The sequence below is a fragment of the Euphorbia lathyris genome, chromosome 3 (assembly GCF_963576675.1).
Source record: "Euphorbia lathyris chromosome 3, ddEupLath1.1, whole genome shotgun sequence".
NCBI classification, from domain to species: domain Eukaryota; kingdom Viridiplantae; phylum Streptophyta; class Magnoliopsida; order Malpighiales; family Euphorbiaceae; genus Euphorbia; species Euphorbia lathyris.
The window spans coordinates 38,647,652-38,667,184 of record NC_088912.1 but is presented as its reverse complement, the minus strand read 5'-3'; the positions used below and the strand labels follow the sequence as shown (position 1 = coordinate 38,667,184).

At 36.5% G+C, this 19,533-nt stretch overlaps 2 protein-coding genes and 1 pseudogene across 2 annotated transcripts; 2 read left to right on the top strand and 1 right to left on the bottom strand.

The window, feature by feature from the left end:
• The first annotated feature begins 15 nt into the window (after positions 1-15).
• On the top strand, positions 16-1,966 carry LOC136223160 (large ribosomal subunit protein eL30). Its single transcript, XM_066011026.1, has 5 exons — positions 16-167; positions 299-404; positions 1,049-1,150; positions 1,631-1,699; positions 1,786-1,966. The coding sequence occupies exons 1-5, from the start codon at positions 147-149 to the stop codon at positions 1,824-1,826; spliced, it is 339 nt and encodes a 112-aa protein (XP_065867098.1). The 5' UTR covers positions 16-146; the 3' UTR covers positions 1,827-1,966.
• Positions 1,967-2,394: 428 nt separating this feature from the next.
• Positions 2,395-7,026, bottom strand: LOC136223834 (uncharacterized). The gene is made up of 8 exons (XM_066012003.1): positions 6,720-7,026; positions 4,638-5,135; positions 4,208-4,367; positions 3,639-3,939; positions 3,468-3,540; positions 3,301-3,391; positions 2,997-3,076; positions 2,395-2,883 (listed from the first exon to the last, which is right to left on the bottom strand). The coding sequence occupies exons 1-8, from the start codon at positions 6,771-6,773 to the stop codon at positions 2,638-2,640; spliced, it is 1,503 nt and encodes a 500-aa protein (XP_065868075.1). The 5' UTR covers positions 6,774-7,026; the 3' UTR covers positions 2,395-2,637.
• Positions 7,027-15,001: 7,975 nt separating this feature from the next.
• On the top strand, positions 15,002-15,814 carry LOC136222622 (protein CDC73 homolog; annotated as a pseudogene).
• Positions 15,815-19,533: the final 3,719 nt, after the last annotated feature.

The window sequence follows — 19,533 nt, the reverse complement described above, 5'->3', positions numbered from 1 at the left end:
ATCGAGTATAAGAATAGTTTATTGGGAGTGGAGTACGGTAATCCGATACCCAAACACAACCCAAACACTATACTTTATAAAGTCTCATCTTTAGTCGGCATTAGGGTTTCTCCCATTCTGTGCTGGACACTAATCGACCGGCAACCATGGTGGCAGCCAAGAAGACCGTAAATTTTCTCTCCCTAGCTTTTGATTCTTCACAGCTTTTGAATTTTCAGTCAAGTTTCACCTTCTTGAAAATCTGCGAATGGAAGATTAAGCTTTTTTAACGGTTTTTATTTGAATTGATGCATTGCAGAAGAAGACTCATGAAAGCATCAACAGCAGGTTGGCTCTGGTTATGAAGAGTGGAAAGTTCACCTTGGGTTATAAGACTGTCCTGGAATCCCTTAGAAGCAATAAAGGTATTATATTTCAGTTTCTGATTTGTATTTTGGTATCGATCTGATTGCTGGATGTTGTCATTTTATCGAATATAGCTATCTATGTTCCGCTGGCATACTGGATGTGCTTTTAGATCCCCCATTCGTGAAGTATTCATGTTTAATTATTTGTTAACTGTTAGAGTTTATGTTTGTTTTTTTAGTTTATTAAGTTTGAATGAGTATTTGATGAAACTTGCAAACCATTGTTAATGATAAAGTGATGTTAGGTGACGTGAAAGTTGGGAACATTAGCCTTTTCTTATAGATTAGTTTAGCCCTAATGGAAGTAATGGAATCTAAAATGTTAGATTAACCTAGGAGTAAATAAAGGTTAATGAGATTTAACATTTTACTCCCATTAACTCTAATCTTTAACCTCCAAATTGGGGGTTAATGGAAACTTTTTAAATCTCATTTGCTTTCCATCTTCTGCAAGTTCTTAAGTTTTCCATTGTCCACTTACTCTTACATTATGATTAGTGTATCACATGTTTGTAATATGATGTTGAGTGGTTATATGGCTTTATGTAGAGATATTTAGTTGTGTTATTTCCCTTTGTAATTAGACTGTAATTTCAGTTCCTCTTGTTAATTAACCAATACGCCATTGTTGATGTTTGCAGGGAAGCTGATTATTATTGCCAATAACTGTCCTCCACTTAGGAAGTCTGAGATCGAGTACTATGCTATGTTGGCAAAAGTTGGAGTGCACCACTACAACGGCAGTAAGTTTCTGGGCTTATACCTTTGTGTTTCATGATAAGCACAACCCTTAAGAAGATCACCTTATTTGCTAATGTAGTTTTAAGTACCGAGGAATTTAATTCTGATCGTTTTTTAGTGTTCATTTCATTTACAAGGTATATGTGCTATTGTAATACAAGAGCTTGCTTAGTTTGATTATTCTAAATTGCAAACATGCCAAAGAGTAACGCGTAACATTCAATTGATTGGATTTATGATATGTCAAGTTTTGTGATCTTGTGCTAGCTGCAGTTTATGATTGTAAATGATTGTGGATTGTATATTCACAGCATTATATTAATCCCAAAGCTGTAGTTAGTAATTTGAAACACAATCTATTGTTATTGCTTGGTGTGTCCTGTTACTTGATGAATTTACATTATAGCTTTGAGGGATTGATGAATTCAAATTTTAATGGAACTTGTTTGTTGGCTGATTATGTGAGTTTGTTATTATTTCAGACAATGTAGACTTGGGCACTGCTTGTGGGAAATATTTCAGAGTGTGTTGCCTCAGCATTATTGATGCAGGTAATTAAGGATTTGATTATAGAATTTGGTTCTTATTTTCTAATTTCTTTCGATTTTCTTGATGTTATTTATTGATTTGTCTACAGGTGATTCTGATATCATCAAGAGCATACCAGGTGACCATTGATTTGGCCAAAAGGAATAGCATTTCTCCTCAAGTTTTGGATGTTTTATTTTGCTTGCTAGAATAGGGTCTTGTTTATGGACCTTTAATATTGTTAGACATTTTTGTGTTCAAGTAATGAATGAAGTTAAATTGTAAGACTATTTTATTCCAGAGTTTCCTGATTCTAAATGGCTTTTACCATTTGTTGGGTACTGCAAGTGGTGAATAGCAGTATATGTCATCGACTTTAAATCAAACACATAGAATTGGATAAGAACACTACATTATTTGGTTATAGAATTGCTTTCGTTGTTTCGTACTTTAACCCTTTGAAGACTGAAATTTTTTCGTAACAAAATTTTACTTGTGGTTTTTGGCAACACAGTTAATGATCCAATAGAGTAGATGTTTGAGTTAATTTAGCTTATTTTTGAATTAATTTAGCGGTGCAATATCAATTTCCAATTCCAAATGTTTATCAAATGATTTATCAAATGATTTGAAGCAAGAAAAGAAGCAAATAAAAAAGTAAATACTAAGGGCACCTAGACCGGTGGAGTATAACAGTAAGATAATATAGGAAAGGACATTGCTAACACAACCAAACGTATTCATTCTTAATCTTTATCCATTCCTGTTAAAATCCAATCAATGTTATTCTAAACCATGCCCAAATCTCACTAAAACAACACATATATTTGCTATTACATCCTCTGATGATTGAGGATTGGTTTCTAGCTTCAAAACATTATCCTATTTTACCTATATTACAAAGCCAATTCTTGTCATTGCAATAACCTACTATATCATAAACAAAATCTAACTTCAAACTTTAGTTTGGTGGGTTTTCCACTTCATTTCCGTGTCGGTGCCGTGATCCTGTTTGAGATGAATTTACAGTAGTTCTTGGAAATTGACCAGGTCCTGTCATCACATACGAATCATTCTGCTGCTCTGATTGAGATATCCATACTCTTCTCCATCTTAAAATCTCAACCAATATAGAACTCCCACTCATTGCTACACCAAACCCTGCAAATGTCGCTAGCAGGATCGATAGAACCGGCTGCAAGTTTATCTGCACACCATCCAGCAATTTTAGGATCAGAAATGTTGAAAGCACCTATAGGACCATTGAACTTCAAATTTATACAAGGTTTTGGGTACTAAAACAAGTGCAGTTCTACTTACCAATGAGTAAAAAATATGTGCAAACATAACTAGCAAAGCAAATTGAATTGATGCATAAACCCAGACAAATCTTCTCTTCACTGCACACAAAACTTTCAAACGTAAGAAAATCAAAACTACAAGATGAACATGAACATTTATTGTGTTTCAGAATAATTTGTAGACAATAGTTACTCTCTGACATAAATCTTTTTATTGATCCGACTTATAAATGCAATTGTTTATGGCGAAGTTCAACCTGCCGATCCAAATTTTAATTTTGAAATTAAGTTTGCTTCATGTCATGTGCAAGTGGTTTCCTTACCCATGGTTGATGAAATCATGGATGAGAGGAGACCCAGTACACAAGAAAAGGGAAGTGATATAGCAATTGCACCTGTACCCATATTTCCAACCTGCACAAACAAAGATGTTAAGAAGAACCAAGATTTCAAATCCCGGGAATTTGGATTTGGCAATATGTTATCTTACCAGGAGCTGCTCAAGAAAACAAAAGTAGGCCAGCATGCTAATGATGACTAATATCGGAAGTTCCTGCCAAACCCTGTTAAATAAGGACGGACCAGTAAGTCTTGTTTGCGTTTCACCATATCAAGAGTAGCAAAATTCAATTCTTAAAGATACAAGAGTTGCAATACTTGCCTGTTTCCAGTAGCATCCATCTGAAAAGCTCTACTCACTGCATTACTCCGAGTACGTATGCTCTGGATTCTTAGCAGAGTGACAGGCAGGTTTGTAACCTCTTGCTTGCACACATCACACGTCTTGTTACCTTTGATGCTAAACCATTTTATAGCGCATTCTTGATGGGCCAAAGCAAGTTCGCCTTTGCAGCTGCATTCCATCTTCAGTGTCTCGCCTCCTTCACACAGTTCAACTAGACAAATTCTACAAACTGCCTCTTCTTCAGGTATGTCTTCACCATCATCACTATCATCAGAATCTGAAACATTTCACTGAGTTTAGTTGGTAACAGCAAGCAGCAGGTTATTCATAAACTAGAAAAGCAAACAGAAGTCTCCATTTTGTTTTTAAGAAACCAAAGAATTTATAAGGGGAACTCTAACAAGTAATGATACTCAAGAATTTTGAAGGCCAGTTGCATAAATAAATAACTTTCTCAGTCTCAACTTTTCAAGAGCCAAGTGAACTGTGAAATGTGTTTTACCAATGAAAAAGTAATGAAAAACAATTAAGACAACAAATAATACCAGTATCTATCCCTGGAGAAGCAGTTACAGTTACATCTTCCTTCACTCGAGGCGTTGAAGGAATGACACGGAAAAAGGAATCCATCCTCCTTATACTTCCATCCTTGTTGTGGACAGGGACTGAAAGAGACCGAGCTATCGGTTTCTGAGCTCCTTTTACCTGGAAAAGCACTATGAGGTTTCAAACAGTAGATCATAATTGAAAACTTCCCAAAAAATTGAATAGCATTAAAACCCAAGGTTGATAGAGTAGAAAAGTTGATGTGACCAGTGTGCTATGGCTTACGAAAGAAATTAACTAATGTCCGAGGTGTGAAGGAACAAAACTATTAATATAGCAAAAAACATTTTCAAAAACGTTTATTTACATAGATTTTTTTAGATATTCAGCTAGATCATCAGATTATCCGTGTGCTAAAAATCAACTCACATTTGAATTCAGTGCACCACTGATGCTTCCGCCACGCAGAGATTCTGGATTAGAATGTGAAATTGGAGTTACAGGCAGGGATGATGTTCTCTTGATTCTAGGGGTGAATAACTTCGAAAGCGATAATGACCTTGAGATGGAGGGTTTCTCTTTTGGTGCAGAAGACGAAGAATCTGTAGCCGGATTGCCAGCCTTCTCGACATCTAATGAAGACGTCCGAGACTTCAAGCTTAGTTTCGGTAAAAGGCTTCTTAGGGACGATTTGCCTCTAGATGAGGAAGGGCCTGGGGATGTACAAGCTTTTGCATCACTAGAAGTAGGTGTCAAGAGAAAATTTACTTTTCTTGGAGTGGGACTAGGTGTTGGAGGCATCTTTATTACAACACATTCCTCTGAAGAATCTTCTAATTTTCTTGAGGGTATCTCGAGAAAGAGATTCGTCTTCTTCCATTGTTGAGATTGATTAGCTTCTTCAACTGTTCCTGTCAGCTCATCAACCTGGAAAAGAGAATGGGGATAGGATATTGAGTTGCAGAATAAGCAAATTAGTCAGACAATATACTTCATTTTATTCTCGTAATCAGACGAGTCAGGAAGACTATTAGTTTTCATTCATATAAAGGGCGGCCCGGTGCACTACGCGTCCCCGCTTAAGCGAGGGTCTAGGGAGGGGTCCCACCATAAGGGTGTACTGGGAGCGAGCCTTCCCCTGCCAATTTTTTGGCAAGAGGCCGCTCCTAAGACTCGAACTTGTGACCTCTCAGTCACACGACAACAACGTTTATATAAATAAACTAAAATGGAAGTGAAAAATCTGCAACTGCATCATATAAAAGTAAGGCTAAGAAAAGACTCAAGAGAGATTGAACCTCAATTACATATAAATGAACAAATCACTTTTCTCTATATAAGGGCGGCCCGATGCACAATGCGTCCCCCCTAAGCGAGGATCCAGGGAGGGGTCCCACCACAAGGGTGTACTAGGCAAGCCTTCCCCTACCAATTTTGTGGCAAGAGGCTGCTCCTAAGACTCGAACCCCACATGAAAACAATGTTTACCGTTGCGCCAAGGCTCGCCCTCAAATCACTTTTCTCTATATCATTGAAATAAATCCACACTTCATATCGGAATCACTGATCATAAAAGAAATAGAAAGTCATTTAGCGAAACAAAGGACTGACAATTTCTGACATGAAACATGATTTAGAGGGACAAACTATTTGACATGATTATCACTTTTGTGTCATTTATATCATATAGAATCATGTGAAATATATAGATCATGTAACACGATTATATTAGGATAGTCCAATTCGACACCCCTAGCAAACATTATGCTGCTTTCCCTTCCCTTCCCTTGACAAAGATTCTGTTTATTCATCTCAATTCAATTTCATTAAGATGAGCAAGTTTTTTCCCAGCTATTAACAAATACTTCATTGAAACCCTCAAAATTGGTAATATTTAAACCTAGGTCCAATTCTTCTATATTAATTTAATAATATTTTACAGTTGACCAGCAGTTGTGGAAAATGATGATGAAAGAGTGTTTCATTGGCTAAATTCTAACTTAATCCATTGATTTAGTGCAGAATTTCACAATCATCCTTTTAGCACGCAAAAAGCCATCATATGAGGAATTGAGTGCACATACACATGAAATTAATCATCTCACTCTTGTGTCAGAAGTTAAAAATGTTGAGAGAAAGGCATAAACTTTAGGATTTTCATCATGCATCAAGTTCATCATTAGAAAGATAGCTTTTTAAATTCGGAGCAGAAACTCATAATTGCAGATAATAAAAAATATACTGCCTACTGTATCAATCTCATATCAAGATGGCACATGACATGAGCACAGAACAAGGCATGCTATATAAAACTACTTAATCTTATAAATCATGCCTAATCATAGCAATCGAATGAATTATGAATGAGCAGGTCACTGTAATTAGTAACATTTGAGAAGAAGAAAGAGCAAAAAACTAAATTTGGAGTCTAAAGAAGCAAAATTTGAAGGCAATCCAATCCAATACTTGTATGAATATTTGATGAGTAGAAAGATGAGGAAGAAAGAATACCTGAAGTGAAATTTGGGGTGAACCCACATGAGTATTCAAAGCCTTGTTCTCCATTGAAGCATAACAGAAAGAAGAAGAAGAAAGCCAGGTGTAAAGGAAGGAGCTTTCAAGAAAGAAAGAGTGAAGAAAAGGAAGAGAAAGAGTAATGGTGGAAGGGGTTAATTTATTGAGAAGTGTGGGGGAAAGATGGGAGGAGGGAGGGAATAATAATGAGAGAGAGATGGTATTGTGTTATGAATTCGTCCCATTAATGGCTAAAAGAAAAGAAGGTGAGAAAGGAGAGAAGAAGTGGTGGGGCTATACTACTACTGGCAGTGCCACTCCGTCTATAACAGTAGTAGAAAGTCGTGTGCTTTATTTTTTTATTCTTCAAACACTTTGACACTTGTTCTTTACTTTTTCTTTTCCTAAGTATCATCATCCACCTCCATAAAATCAAAATCAAAATTTGAATTTTATACTTTGATGCTCTGTCCAAATCTTACTACCTTTTCATTTAACTATATGCTTTGTTTTCAATTTAACCTTTTCTATTTCTAACTTCACTCAATCTAGTGACAAAACAATTAGGATTGAGGTGTAAATTTGTTTCCAACTTTTTTTTTGGTTAAAGTTCAATTTAACCCTTCACACCCAAAATAAATGTGATAAAGTAAAACCTAACCTTAACCGTCGTAAACAATTTTATCTCTGGGCGCATTTGATATTTGATATTGCTTTCCCGAACTTAGAAGCAATTTGTCAGTTTTTCCAATTAAAAACTACGTTTGATAAATAGAAAACGGTCTTCTTTAAAAGTTTGAAAAATTGTCTTCACCAAAAATTTGAAACTTTTTGAGAAAGTAGTTGTCACAACTTATCAAGAAAGTTGATATTAAATTTTTTCAGACAAAAATAGTCTTTTTTTTTTTTGGTTTGAATTGAAAGCTACTAAAAGCAAACAACAAAAAATCAATGCGGATTTATAGAAATCAATCTGCAATCCCCTAAACTCCTATAATCTAATTGTAGTAATTGTTGAATCCCGCTTGGAGGGCATCTGAAGGAAGTTACTCCTTTGCTAGCATCTAGAGCCGATTTGGCAAGCCAATCTGCACATTTGTTCGCTTCCCTGTAAATGTGGTTGAAATTAACAGTGCACTTACTCTTGAAAGAGAGGATGTCCTGGATAAGAACTCTTTGTGGGTGGAGTTGGTGTTGTTGAAAGCGGCCATTGAGAAATTGTATAACCTCTAGACAATCTAATTCCACAATTATAAAGTCATACCCTTGCTCGACTGAGATCTTCAGGCCACTGTATATTCCCCAAAGCTCAGCTATAAAACTGTCTCATTTCCCTATGTTGTGTGTAAACCCGATTATCCACCTTCCGTTTGAGTCCCTTAGTAGACCCCCTGCTCCAATTGCTTTCGATCCCGAATTGCACGACCCATCCGTGTTTAATTTCACCCAGGGATTGTTTGGTTTTTGCCAACAAACCCATATTTCTTGATTAGGTGCTCTAGATACATCGGCATTATCCACCCTCGCCTTCACACAGTTAATAACATAATTTTTGATGAAATTCACCTTGTCTCGTGGGATGTCACTCTCGTTTCCAAATATCAACTTGTTTCTCCACCTCCAGATACTCCAAAGACTCACTGCAAAAATGGAGTTCCAATTGGATTCCCAAAAGAGGGAATCTGAATTTCTCAAATTTGTATGTAACCAATCTGACCAGTTTTGATTAAAGAATGTTGGGTTTCTATTAGACCTGCTGATGGCTATCCAGTAGGAATAAGTCTTTGGGCAGTCTCGAAAAAGATGAAGAGTTGATTCCTCGCACTGCTTACAGCAACTACAAGTCGCTGAATCGCTGAGATGTCTTCTATGTCTTTCCAATTGGGTAAGTAATCGATTGTGTACCACTAGCCATAGAAAGCATTTTATTCGATAGGGGACATCGATTTTCCATATAAAGGTCCAGGCCCAAGTATTCCTCTGCCAGTTCGCCCCTGCAACAATTGAATATGCAGTTTTCGTAGAGAATTTCCCATCAGAAGTGGGTTCCCATTAATTCATCAGTCTGGCTGCCTGATATATCTACCTTGATAGCTGCAATATACAGACACATTTCTAGAGGGATGAGGTTTTCAAATTTTTTCCAAACCCAGTTACCTTCTTCGTTGACATAGTCAGCTACTCGCAACATCAACTGATCGATCGGAATGTTCGAGCAATGATCCTTCAGTACCACATCTCCTAGCCACTTGTCATTCCAAAATGAGACGTGCTTTCCATTTCCTATGCTCCAGCTTGTTCCCATCTGAAAGTTTTCAGCTACCGCTCGAAGGCTTCGCCAAACATAAGAGCACCATTTTGACAACTACATGGAGGAGAAGAAATCTGAATTTGGGTAGTGTTTTCCTTTTAAAACTCTGACCCACAGTGAATCTGGTTCTCGAATAATTCTCCAAATTATTTTCATCAGTAAGGCTCTATTCTGATCCTCTGTTTGTCTGATTCCCAGTCCTCCATTCTCTTTTGGTTGACAAAAATAGTCAAAACTTGTAAGAGTATCTCCAATACAAAAAACTTCAAAAGTTGTCAAAACTTAACCCATCATCTTAAAATATATTATTTTATTTTATCTCTCATTCACATCAGTTTTGGCAACTTTTTTTTAGAAATGCTCAATGCTAAGCAATTTCAAAAGTTGTCACTATGGTTCATTATTTTATGTATAATTTATTTTAATTATAAATATAGTCATAAAAATGCACAAATAGTAGACAACTTATTCATTTCTTTACATTAAAAATTGATAAAGTAGACGTGCAAAATGAGTGCTAAAAAATTGCAACATTGCTATAAAAAATTAAGCAACCTTAGCTACTCCAATGGTATACATCCTTCTAAATACCATCCACCTTATCAAGCACCTTCCAAACACCCCTTATTATTAGAGATGCTCTAATATGACTTAATATTATATATTTTTTATTTTTTTTATCTCTTGCTTTTATAACTTTTATTGTGTTTTTATAAAACACTCATTATCGTTTTTCCATAACACTTTTCTCACCGCACTTCTCCTACAACATGTTTTGTTAGCCACAACAATACCAAAATTATTCTAAAATTGTGCAATTTTATTCCTATTGTTGACAATCAAGAGCAAATTTACCTCTTAATATATTGATGAATCAATTTTAGACATCATTCCAAAACCACAAATTAGCAGCCTATTCTCATCTCAAATTCCCAATCAACATCCTCCTTTAAATTCTCTTCGTACTGTAATTAAGAAAATATCCTTAATGGATAACAACAATCAATTATATTAAATGATACTTAAAACATTATTTGACTTTTTAATTTGGTATTTATACTCTCACTTATGATTTGGTAATATTTACCCATTATTATTAAAATTAATAGCATGTGAACATATTTAAACGCAACTAATTATATATAAAGTGAAACTGAGAATTATAAAAACTCACAACACTTGTATATTAACTAGTGCATGAAATTATCACATATTTTAGATTTTATTTGTAACTTAGTTTGTACACATCCGAATTTTATTTTCCACTTGTTTTGTAATTTTTAGTTCTATTGTATACGTACGGTGTTTAAACCCAAAGCCGTTTGGATTGTTTAGGCTTTCGAACGAGGATCTATTCTGATATTTTTCATCGAGGTTCTGTTTGCATTTTTTTGGCTGCCTATAAGCGTCCTAGGGACTGCTTGGGCCACAGTCAGAACAAAAGATATATTATTATTATTATTTTGATTTTCTTTATTTTATTATTATTCATTTTTGAATATTGTGGTATGCTTAGTGATGAATCGTGTTCATTACTTTTATATATTTTTGTTTAATTGCGTTATGTACTTGTTTCCATAATATGATTTAAGATTTTAAAGACATTATTTCATAGTTTTCGATGAATTATATTATTTATGAATATTATTTTTTTTACTTATTTTAGTTGTTTCAATAATATTGTTATTTTTTATTTTTATTTTTTTTAAAAGAAAAAACCATGCATTAAATAGAATCATAATACAAGACTTGAACAATGAAATCTGGGGGACTAGTATGACACTCCATCAATTCTGGCATAGAATAGGATGCCCTTGCAAGTTCATGAGCAACACTATTCGCAGAACGACTATAAAAAATGATACTAACATCATTAAACGAATGAATCAACATATTACAGTCATCAAGAACAAGGCTGTAATAAGACCTGAAGGCATGTTGATTAAGATCTAAAACCACCACATCTGCATCGGTTTTAACAAGATAACTGTCCATACCCTTTCTGTTGAGCCAACTTAGAGCTTTCTGAATACCCATGGCTTCCCTTACACGATGCATGAAATCACCCCGCACAAGTTTGGAAAAAGCTCCACAAAACTTGATGTTGCAGTCTAGTAGCACCGCCCCTAAACCCAACAGATCTGACTTTGAGATAATAGAGGCATCTACATTCAGTTTAAAGCGAACTGGAGGAGGTCATAACCAGCGAATCGCACCCCGAGCAGACCCTGCCCCACCTGGAACACCTGGGCACAAACATTCATCCCATTTGATTGAGCATCCTGTCACTTCTTCAACCCAATGCACGCTATACGAAAACAAACATCTGCAAAATTCCTTGAATTATTCCAAATATAATTGGTTCCATTCAGCCACATATTCCACACAACCATAGCGCACAAATATCAACTCTTAGCACTAAAATTTGCAAGAATGAATATTCCAACCAATCTTTAAAGCAAAGAAAAATTATACTTTGTTTGTTGATACAGACAAGATCCAAGAGAACCCGAACTGACCATGGGTTGCCCAGCCCACGACAGTTCCAAGCCATGATACTCATGATGATGGACAGACCTATCTAGCAGAACCCGCATGTGACCCATTTTTTGAGCCCACTGCATTTTCCATTGAAACTTCTGAAACTAGCCCTCCTTCATTATTGTCTTCCATTCTTCTACGTTTAAAGTCAACAAGAACCACCTCATTAGTGGAAACAGAATCAGTTGACTTTCTTTTTTCACATTCCATAACATTTTCAAAATTCCCTCCACTTTCAACGCCAACTACCATATTGGTAATCTCACTAATTACTCATTGATTACCAGAATTCACTCCCCCATCATTGCTATTTCCTAATTTTGGAATCACTAATTGGCTGATCGGAGAATCCATTGTCATTGGCCTGATTCCGTCGCCGCTCCTTCCACCAGCATCATTAACCAACCAAGGAGCACCCTTCGCTAATTGTTTCATGCCGGTCTGAGCAATTATTCTAATTACACAGGGTCTCACCACTTCTACATTCATAGCCTCGTAGATCTTAGCACAACCAATCTCCGTGTGATTAAGCATCCCACAGACAAAGCAAAAACGCTTTATGTGCTTATATTTAAATTTAAAATCAACCCAGAAGTAATCCCCATTGGGTCTTTTAAGCTTCATTCTCCTCATTAATAGCCACCTGACATTCATAAAAACTTGAATACGCATGTATTCATGTATTCTCTCCATATTCCCTGATAATTATTGGGATCAGAGTCGATGAACTTCCTCATGGGGTTGCTAATAGCTTAGGCCACCTTCTCAGACATGAATCCACTAGGCAAATTGAAAGCCTGGATCCATATATCTATATGGAATAAAGGAACTTGTGCCGGTAAATCATTTGCAGATAACCTTTTAACAATCAAAATCTTATTATCAAAACTCCAAGGGGCCACGCTCAATAGTTATCCTAATGTCAATCTCATGAAAATTTTGAAAAAAGGAAAAGATTGGAATTGAGCGAACGAATATAGACCCTCTTCCCTGGTTTCCACAATGAAGCAAGGAGATCCTTCATCACCTGGAAATCCACAGACTTATCTGCTAAAAATCTTCCAACAAGACATCACATCTACCTTACTCAGATTTGCATCCTCCACCATAGCGCCACCTCCTTTCTCATCTTCAATACTTAGATTATCATAAGAGAATTTCAAATCACTAGAAGAAGCCATTTGGAATTAAGACAAAAACGAAGACACAAGACAAAAATCAAAACTTATCAAAGAGCTAAGACAAAACTCAACTTGTCATGGAGACAAGACACTCAATAATATTGTTATTGAAATATTGTTTCTGTTACATTGTTAAGGATATATGTTATAAATATACATATTTTTTTTATTAAATGATTTTATATTATTATTTTTAGATAATATAATACATATTTTAATTATATTTATATAATAATTTGTTTATTCACAAACAAGAAAATACAAATCTGACTAATCCTCGAGTAACTCGATTAATCCCCGAGGCCCCTATCCGTCTGACTACCTAGAGTTTTTACGACCTTGAGTGTATATAATCAAAAGCTTAATTTACTTTTTATGATGATGATGTCTAAATTAGTTCACTATATATTGATATTGATAGGCGATGGGGTAAATGTTACTAAATCATACGTCACGGTGCAAACACCAATATTTTATATAGGCTAAGGGACAAGTAATGCAGAGGAGGGGCGTTACGTTGGCCTCGCGTTGTGGTCTTTGTTTTGCTAATACCGAAACAACTAATCATTTATTTGTCACTTGTGATTTTGTTAGGTCCCTTTGGCAGGCAATTGAAAGTTTATTCGACCGACGACTACCGGATACGGATAATATTGAGGACCGGCTGCTTCACGCATTGCAAATTAATTTGAGCTCCCAAGTTAAGGCGCTTTGGCAGAGTGCGGTGATTCATGTAGTGTGGACGGTCTAGAAAATGCGCAACACAATTATTCATGATGGCATAGCTCCGTCAATTTTTATGGCTCCCAGGTTCCTTTGGGCGCACATCAAGCAAGCGAATGGGCTGAATAAAGGTACGGTCTGGAACTCCGATGTTGAGCTCACAATTTTAGCAAATCTGACAATCACACCTAGACCCCCTCGAGCTCCGAAAGTATTACCGGTCAGATGGCAACGCCCTCCTGCGGGATGGACTAAGGCGAACACAGACGCATCTGTTGCGAATGGAACAACGGGATATGGCGGAATTTTCAGAAATGACACGGGCTACCCGATCGGTGCATTTGCTGCTCCGGTAGATCTACCTTTTTACGCACCTCGCGGAGTTGAAAGCAGCAACGCATGACATCAAATTCGCGATGAAAAAAATATTTGGTCATCTTTGGCTCGAAAGCGGCTCCACATATATTGTAATGCTTTTCCAAAATCGAGCTAAGTCGGTTCCTTGGATTCTAAGAGAAGATTGGGAGGACTGTTTGGACAATTTGAACCGAATGCAGGTGGTTGTGTCGCATATCTTTCGTGAAGGAAACAAGGTGGCAGACTGTTTGGAAAATATGGGTAGAGTTAGTTAAGAGGCTCATTGGTGGGATCTTGCCCCCCCGGCTTGTTTAGAATTTACTTGTGAGAATGTAAACGACCGTGCTGTTTATCGGTTTGTCTAATTGCTTGTTCACTCCTCTTTATACGGTTTTACTCTTTCTTTTCTTTTTTAATAAAGCAGGTTTGAGGTTCTCAGAGTCGTAGGGGGTGCCAACCTAGTTGGGATTCTCTGTTCTGGAATCTCCACACCTAGTTCCAATAAAAAAAAATGTTTTAAGCCTATTAAATAGTGATTTAATTAGCATAGCTAACACTTCAAACCTTAATTCTACCTACCATTCCTCCACCTTTTACTAGTAACAACCTTCCTCTCTTTCACTCTCTGATAGTAGGCTCAAACCATATTCCAACGGCTAGTTCCCTTTCGTTTCGCCGCTGCATGAAAATGTATGAAATTTATAGGAAGAAGAATGCTTAATTTTCTATGTGAATGCTAGATGTTAGAGTAAAAAATTGTATGTGAACAAAAGAAAAAAAAATAGAAATGGATAAAAAGAATAATTTCAATTGTGATGATCGATTTTTTAAATGTAAATCACATATTACAAATCTTAACCTTGATTTGAAATAGAATAAAAAAAATCCTTCGCCATAATCCACTCATGGAAAATACCAATCAAGTTCAAAAAATGCTTGAATTTACTTACTATAAGAGGCTGGGTAAATTACATACGTGGTGTACAACCTTTACCCTAAATCACACTTTGGTGTACAACCAAAATTTTATCACACTAAACTGTACAAGCTTCAAGTGACCTCCCATTAAAGTGTACAGCCGGTTTTTGTGACCGGTCAACGCTGGCTATACCACATCAGCATTTTTCATTGTAGAATTAGAAAAAGTGGGACCCACTCTTTATGGAATGACTAATATAACCTCATTCCTTATAAAAATTACTAAAATACCCTCGTCTTCTTCCTTCAATCCCTCTCTCGGATTTCTCTCTCTACATCTTCTCTCTCACTCATCTCTCTACCATTTCTCTCTCACTCCCCTCTCTCTACCATTTATATGCATTTCTTCTTTGGAAAGGCCTCTCAAGGATAGAGAATCGTTGTTGGAATGCAAAAATCAAGATTTTTATACCGTGATGGTCGCATCTACTCGCCGTGAAGAGGAAAGAAAGAGAATTGAATCTCAGTAGTGGAAAGATGGGCTGGTTGCTAAGAGTAGATTGATGGGTAGTGACGAGAGAGGGATTGGGTATGGTGATGAAATGGGTTATGATGCGGCTTCTAAGCCCAAATTGCATTTGAAAGGAGGCAAATTTGGGGAGGGAGTGCCCATACTTTTAGTGCCTAGTGCATTTCAGACATTGATTACTATTTATAACGTTAAGCAGTTTTTGGAGGATGGAATTTATATACCAACTGATGTGAAGGTCAAACAGATGAAAGGGACGAGGCCAGATTGTGTCACTGTGCATAAGAAGTTCAGTACTGATAGAAATAGAGTGATAAATAGGTTCAGCCGCCGTAACTCTTTTTCTCAATAATACGATATTGATTATCTCGCTTAAATTTCTCGATCGTTTGATATGAAAATTGGAATTTTTTTATTGCGAGAGGTGTATTTGATGCAGTGATTTAGGGTTAGCGTTGAAAAGGGTTTTTTTTTTTTATTGCAGGTAAGCTCTTTTAAGCTTCATCTAACGAATTTAAGGATTCAGTTTTTTCTTTAATATGTTTTGCATTTTTTGTTTTGGTTTTTTTTTGTTTGTTTATTTTAATTTGGTGATGGGTGTGAATTTTGTGATATATTGCGAATTGCCCGATGAAACAATGCTTGTGACTTGGTTGATCATATGAGCAAATGAATTTTAGTTTTTTTTAGTTGTGAATTTCTAGTGTCTAAAAGCTGATTCTTTCTGTTTTGTTTTCTTCTCTTGTTTTAGTTTTTGAGTATATGAAAGGTGATGATGTCCAAAGTTGAAGGTAGGAAAAAGGTTGAGGAGGATTCAGGCAATAAGAAACTGTTAAAGGAAATAGAAACCATAAGCAAAGCTCTGTACTCGGAGAAAAACCATCCAAGGACCTCAATTCCTGCCCCCCAATTTTCGATCAAAATTTGGGAAATTCCCATCGGTTGATTCTAAACCGAAGTTGTAGAGAGAGAAATGGTAGAGAGAGGAGTGAGAGAGAAGATGTAGGGAGAGAAATGGGAGATAGGGGTTGGAGGAAGAAAATGAGGGTATTTTAGTAATTTTATAAGGAATGAGGTTATATTAGTCATTCCATAAAGAGTGGGTCCCACTTTTTCTAATTTTACAATGAAAAATACTGACGTGGCATAGTTGACCAGCATTGACTGGTCTAAAAAAACGGTTGTACACTTTAGTGGGAGGTCACCTGAAGCTTGTATAGTTTAGTGTGACAAAATTTTAGTTGTACACCGAAGTGGGATTTGGGGTAAAGGTTGTACACCACTGATGAGTGCCGATTCCACCAAAAATAATCCCAACTTCCCTAAACGAATAATTTGTAATAGAGCAAGTAGAGGTCGAACCCAAGGGAATAATATTGATTTAAAGCTTCTAGCGACCTAACAAAATAATTAAATGGGGTTTAAAATTGTTGAGTTTATTAAATTAAAGATAGCAAGTAAAAGATCAAATAAAGAAAAACAGGAATCTATAATGGTTTGTGAATAATATTTGGGCGAGTTCGGTTAAGGGGAATCGCAGGATAATTCATTCGTTAACGATCATTGGTAGACAAGGTTATGTTCTCATGTTTTTGCCGGGTCAGTTTGAGCGTTCTTCCTTAATAATGAACTAATTAAGCACTGCAAATAACTTGTTCCTAATCAATAAACAGTCCTATCTCAGCGCCTAGGATTTAATTTACTGACAGCTTTAAGAAACAGAAGAACCTGATCTTAGTTAATCGTCTCTCAGCGTCGGCGATTGTAAACTAACTTATCTGTTCATTCGACTTAGATAAGCCTAACTTGATTCGTGTTAATGTCACGTGGAATACGAATTCTGGTTTGTCAGACTTGGATCCGTTTTTCCAAACACGAACCCAGCTTGGTTCAAATAGTCAGTAGCTACTTAGTTCGGTTGTCCTAGGTGAAACTCTAATAAACCGAATCAGCCTTATGATTATTCAATCTAATAAACGATCCTGCAGTAACCATTCATGGAACAAATAATCAATTAAGAATAATACTTTGAACACAATGAACAAATAAACGACTTAATAAATGAGAAGAGTGAAATACAACGATCTCACGATAACGGAGAAGAATCCCTTGAACTATCCCTTAACCGAAATTAAAAAGTTAGCTATCAATAGCCATCAAAAGTGTGTGTAATTCTGCTGAAATAATAATGAAAATGTAAAAAACTGATGTTCAGGGCTTGGAAAATCTGCCGTTCTTATATCTATTACCGCTCCTCAAAATAGGGAACTAAATCCCCTTCAATTTTGCTTCAGAATCTTCTTTTTAAATTTGAAATTAATTGCTTCCTCATTTGTCTCCTACAATTTCGTGCTTCTGGTGGAAATCTTGTTCTCAAATTGTTCAATCCTGATCAGGAAAGCAATCCTATTCGAACCAGAAAACTGTCAGCCCGTAACTGCCTTAGTCTTGTGCAAGACTAACTCTGACTCAGACCAATATTCGCCCGATCAGCTCCGGATCACGACCCGACATCAGCTTGGCTCAAATTAAGCCCAATTTATCTCCCTTTAGTCATCATTGGCCTGTAGAGATGAAAATACCAAAAACAAACAATAAAACCCGCAAAAATAACAAAACACGACAATAATAAAGCACAAAAGCGGGGTTATTTATTGTTGAATTATGCACTTATCAACCACATATGTAATTTACCCAGAAGAGGCTTCATCATTATGTCGGCTGAATTTTCGAGAATTCCAATTTTATTAAGACCAATATTTCTTTCGAAAATAATATCTCAAATAAAGTGGCACTTCAAAAATTGGTCCTTAATCAAATACATAACACTCTACTTATCATATATCATAGCCCAATTGTTAGAGATAATATTACACATTATCTCTTAATTAGATTCTTATCTAGTTAGTGTTTATAATTGTCCATACTATTTATTGTTTATCATAGTCCTACACTAACTCTCCTATCTACCACTATTTATAGAAGGCTTTATGCCTAACCCTAATCAAGGAAATTCATTATATTTCTATACATCTCTCTTTATCTCCACTATACACATATTCTTATCATATACTTATCACATATTCCATATGGTATCAGTAGTCTCGTCATCCGAATCAACCAATTTACCAACGTCCACCTCTTATCATCTGCAATCAATTGCTCCTCCCTTCACCATCGCACCACCTTCAGTTACTTATGTCACAGACTCCACAACCTCCTTCCAACCGAGTTTTGGATGGCGATTTACTTCTCCTTTCGATCCAAACATCAACAACAAACCTGACATCCTCCAGTCTGATCGGTAAGCCACAACCATCTAGTCCAAAAACAGACCTATCACGTACCAGTAAGTCTAACCTGAAACAATTGCCGATGACCAACAGGTTCAATCGCAACCTGCGATTGATCCCCGAGTGCAGCCGCAGGAGTCGTCGCTTGCTGCCTCTGTTCGGGTGGCGCATGGAGCATATTAGGCTGCACATCATGCCACTATCCACCGTGGAATTAGCTTAGTCTTTCTCTTTACCAACCATCAATTCCATAGGGCAGATCAACACCCTTTACCAGCCGCAGCTTCCTATTTTATCGCCAACTCATCTCCATTTGTCTTTCCCAATTAGGTTAAACCTAATTTTGGTCCACCACCATCTTTTTTCTCAAATACAGTTAGTAATCCTCTATCCATCCATCCTACTTAATTCTAATCTAACCATATACCTCCTCAATCTTATCTGTTTCATCACTCTAATACTATTAATCCCATCTATACGGGTCTTATTGCATCTGATAGGGGTATTTTACCCCTATCTTTTAGCGTGATTTACGGGATGATTTTGGATAAAATAAGTAAGTTTAATTGCAAAAATAAAGTATTTTGAATAAATAAAGAAATAAAAATAAATCTCGTACTTTTAGTTTAATTCCCTCGTTTTTTATTAGTTTAGGAAATAAAAACGTCAAGCTAACTCGGCTCTCAAGTGTTGTATTTCAGGTACAAGAAAGGAGCAAAAACCCACTTCATACGCGGGGCGTAGTAACCCTTACGCGGGGCGTGAAACATGATGCCAGAAATAATTGCCCTATCCGCAGGCACCATGTGGAACTGACTCAGCATACGTGGGGCGTATGCCATTTTACGCGGGGCGTATGACACATGTCGGCAATAATCGGCCTAATCCTGAAAGTCAGACTGCATTGTCTCTCAGAGTCAACTATCCATACGCGGGGCGTATCATTATATACGCGGGG

Bases quoted from the DNA above. Each gene is read 5' to 3' on its own strand.
- LOC136223160 (XM_066011026.1), top strand. From the start codon at position 147: ATGGTGGCAGCCAAGAAGACC. The intron at 405-1,048 runs GTATTATATTTC...TGATGTTTGCAG, and splicing joins ATCCCTTAGAAGCAATAAAG to GGAAGCTGATTATTATTGCC. The intron at 1,151-1,630 runs GTAAGTTTCTGG...TTATTATTTCAG, and splicing joins AGTGCACCACTACAACGGCA to ACAATGTAGACTTGGGCACT.
- LOC136223834 (XM_066012003.1), bottom strand. From the start codon at position 6,773: ATGGAGAACAAGGCTTTGAATACTCATGTGGGTTCACCCCAAATTTCA. The intron at 5,136-6,719 runs GTATTCTTTCTT...TCTCTTTTCCAG, and splicing joins CACCCCAAATTTCACTTCAG to GTTGATGAGCTGACAGGAAC. The intron at 2,884-2,996 runs GTAAGTAGAACT...GATGGTGTGCAG, and splicing joins CACATATTTTTTACTCATTG to ATAAACTTGCAGCCGGTTCT.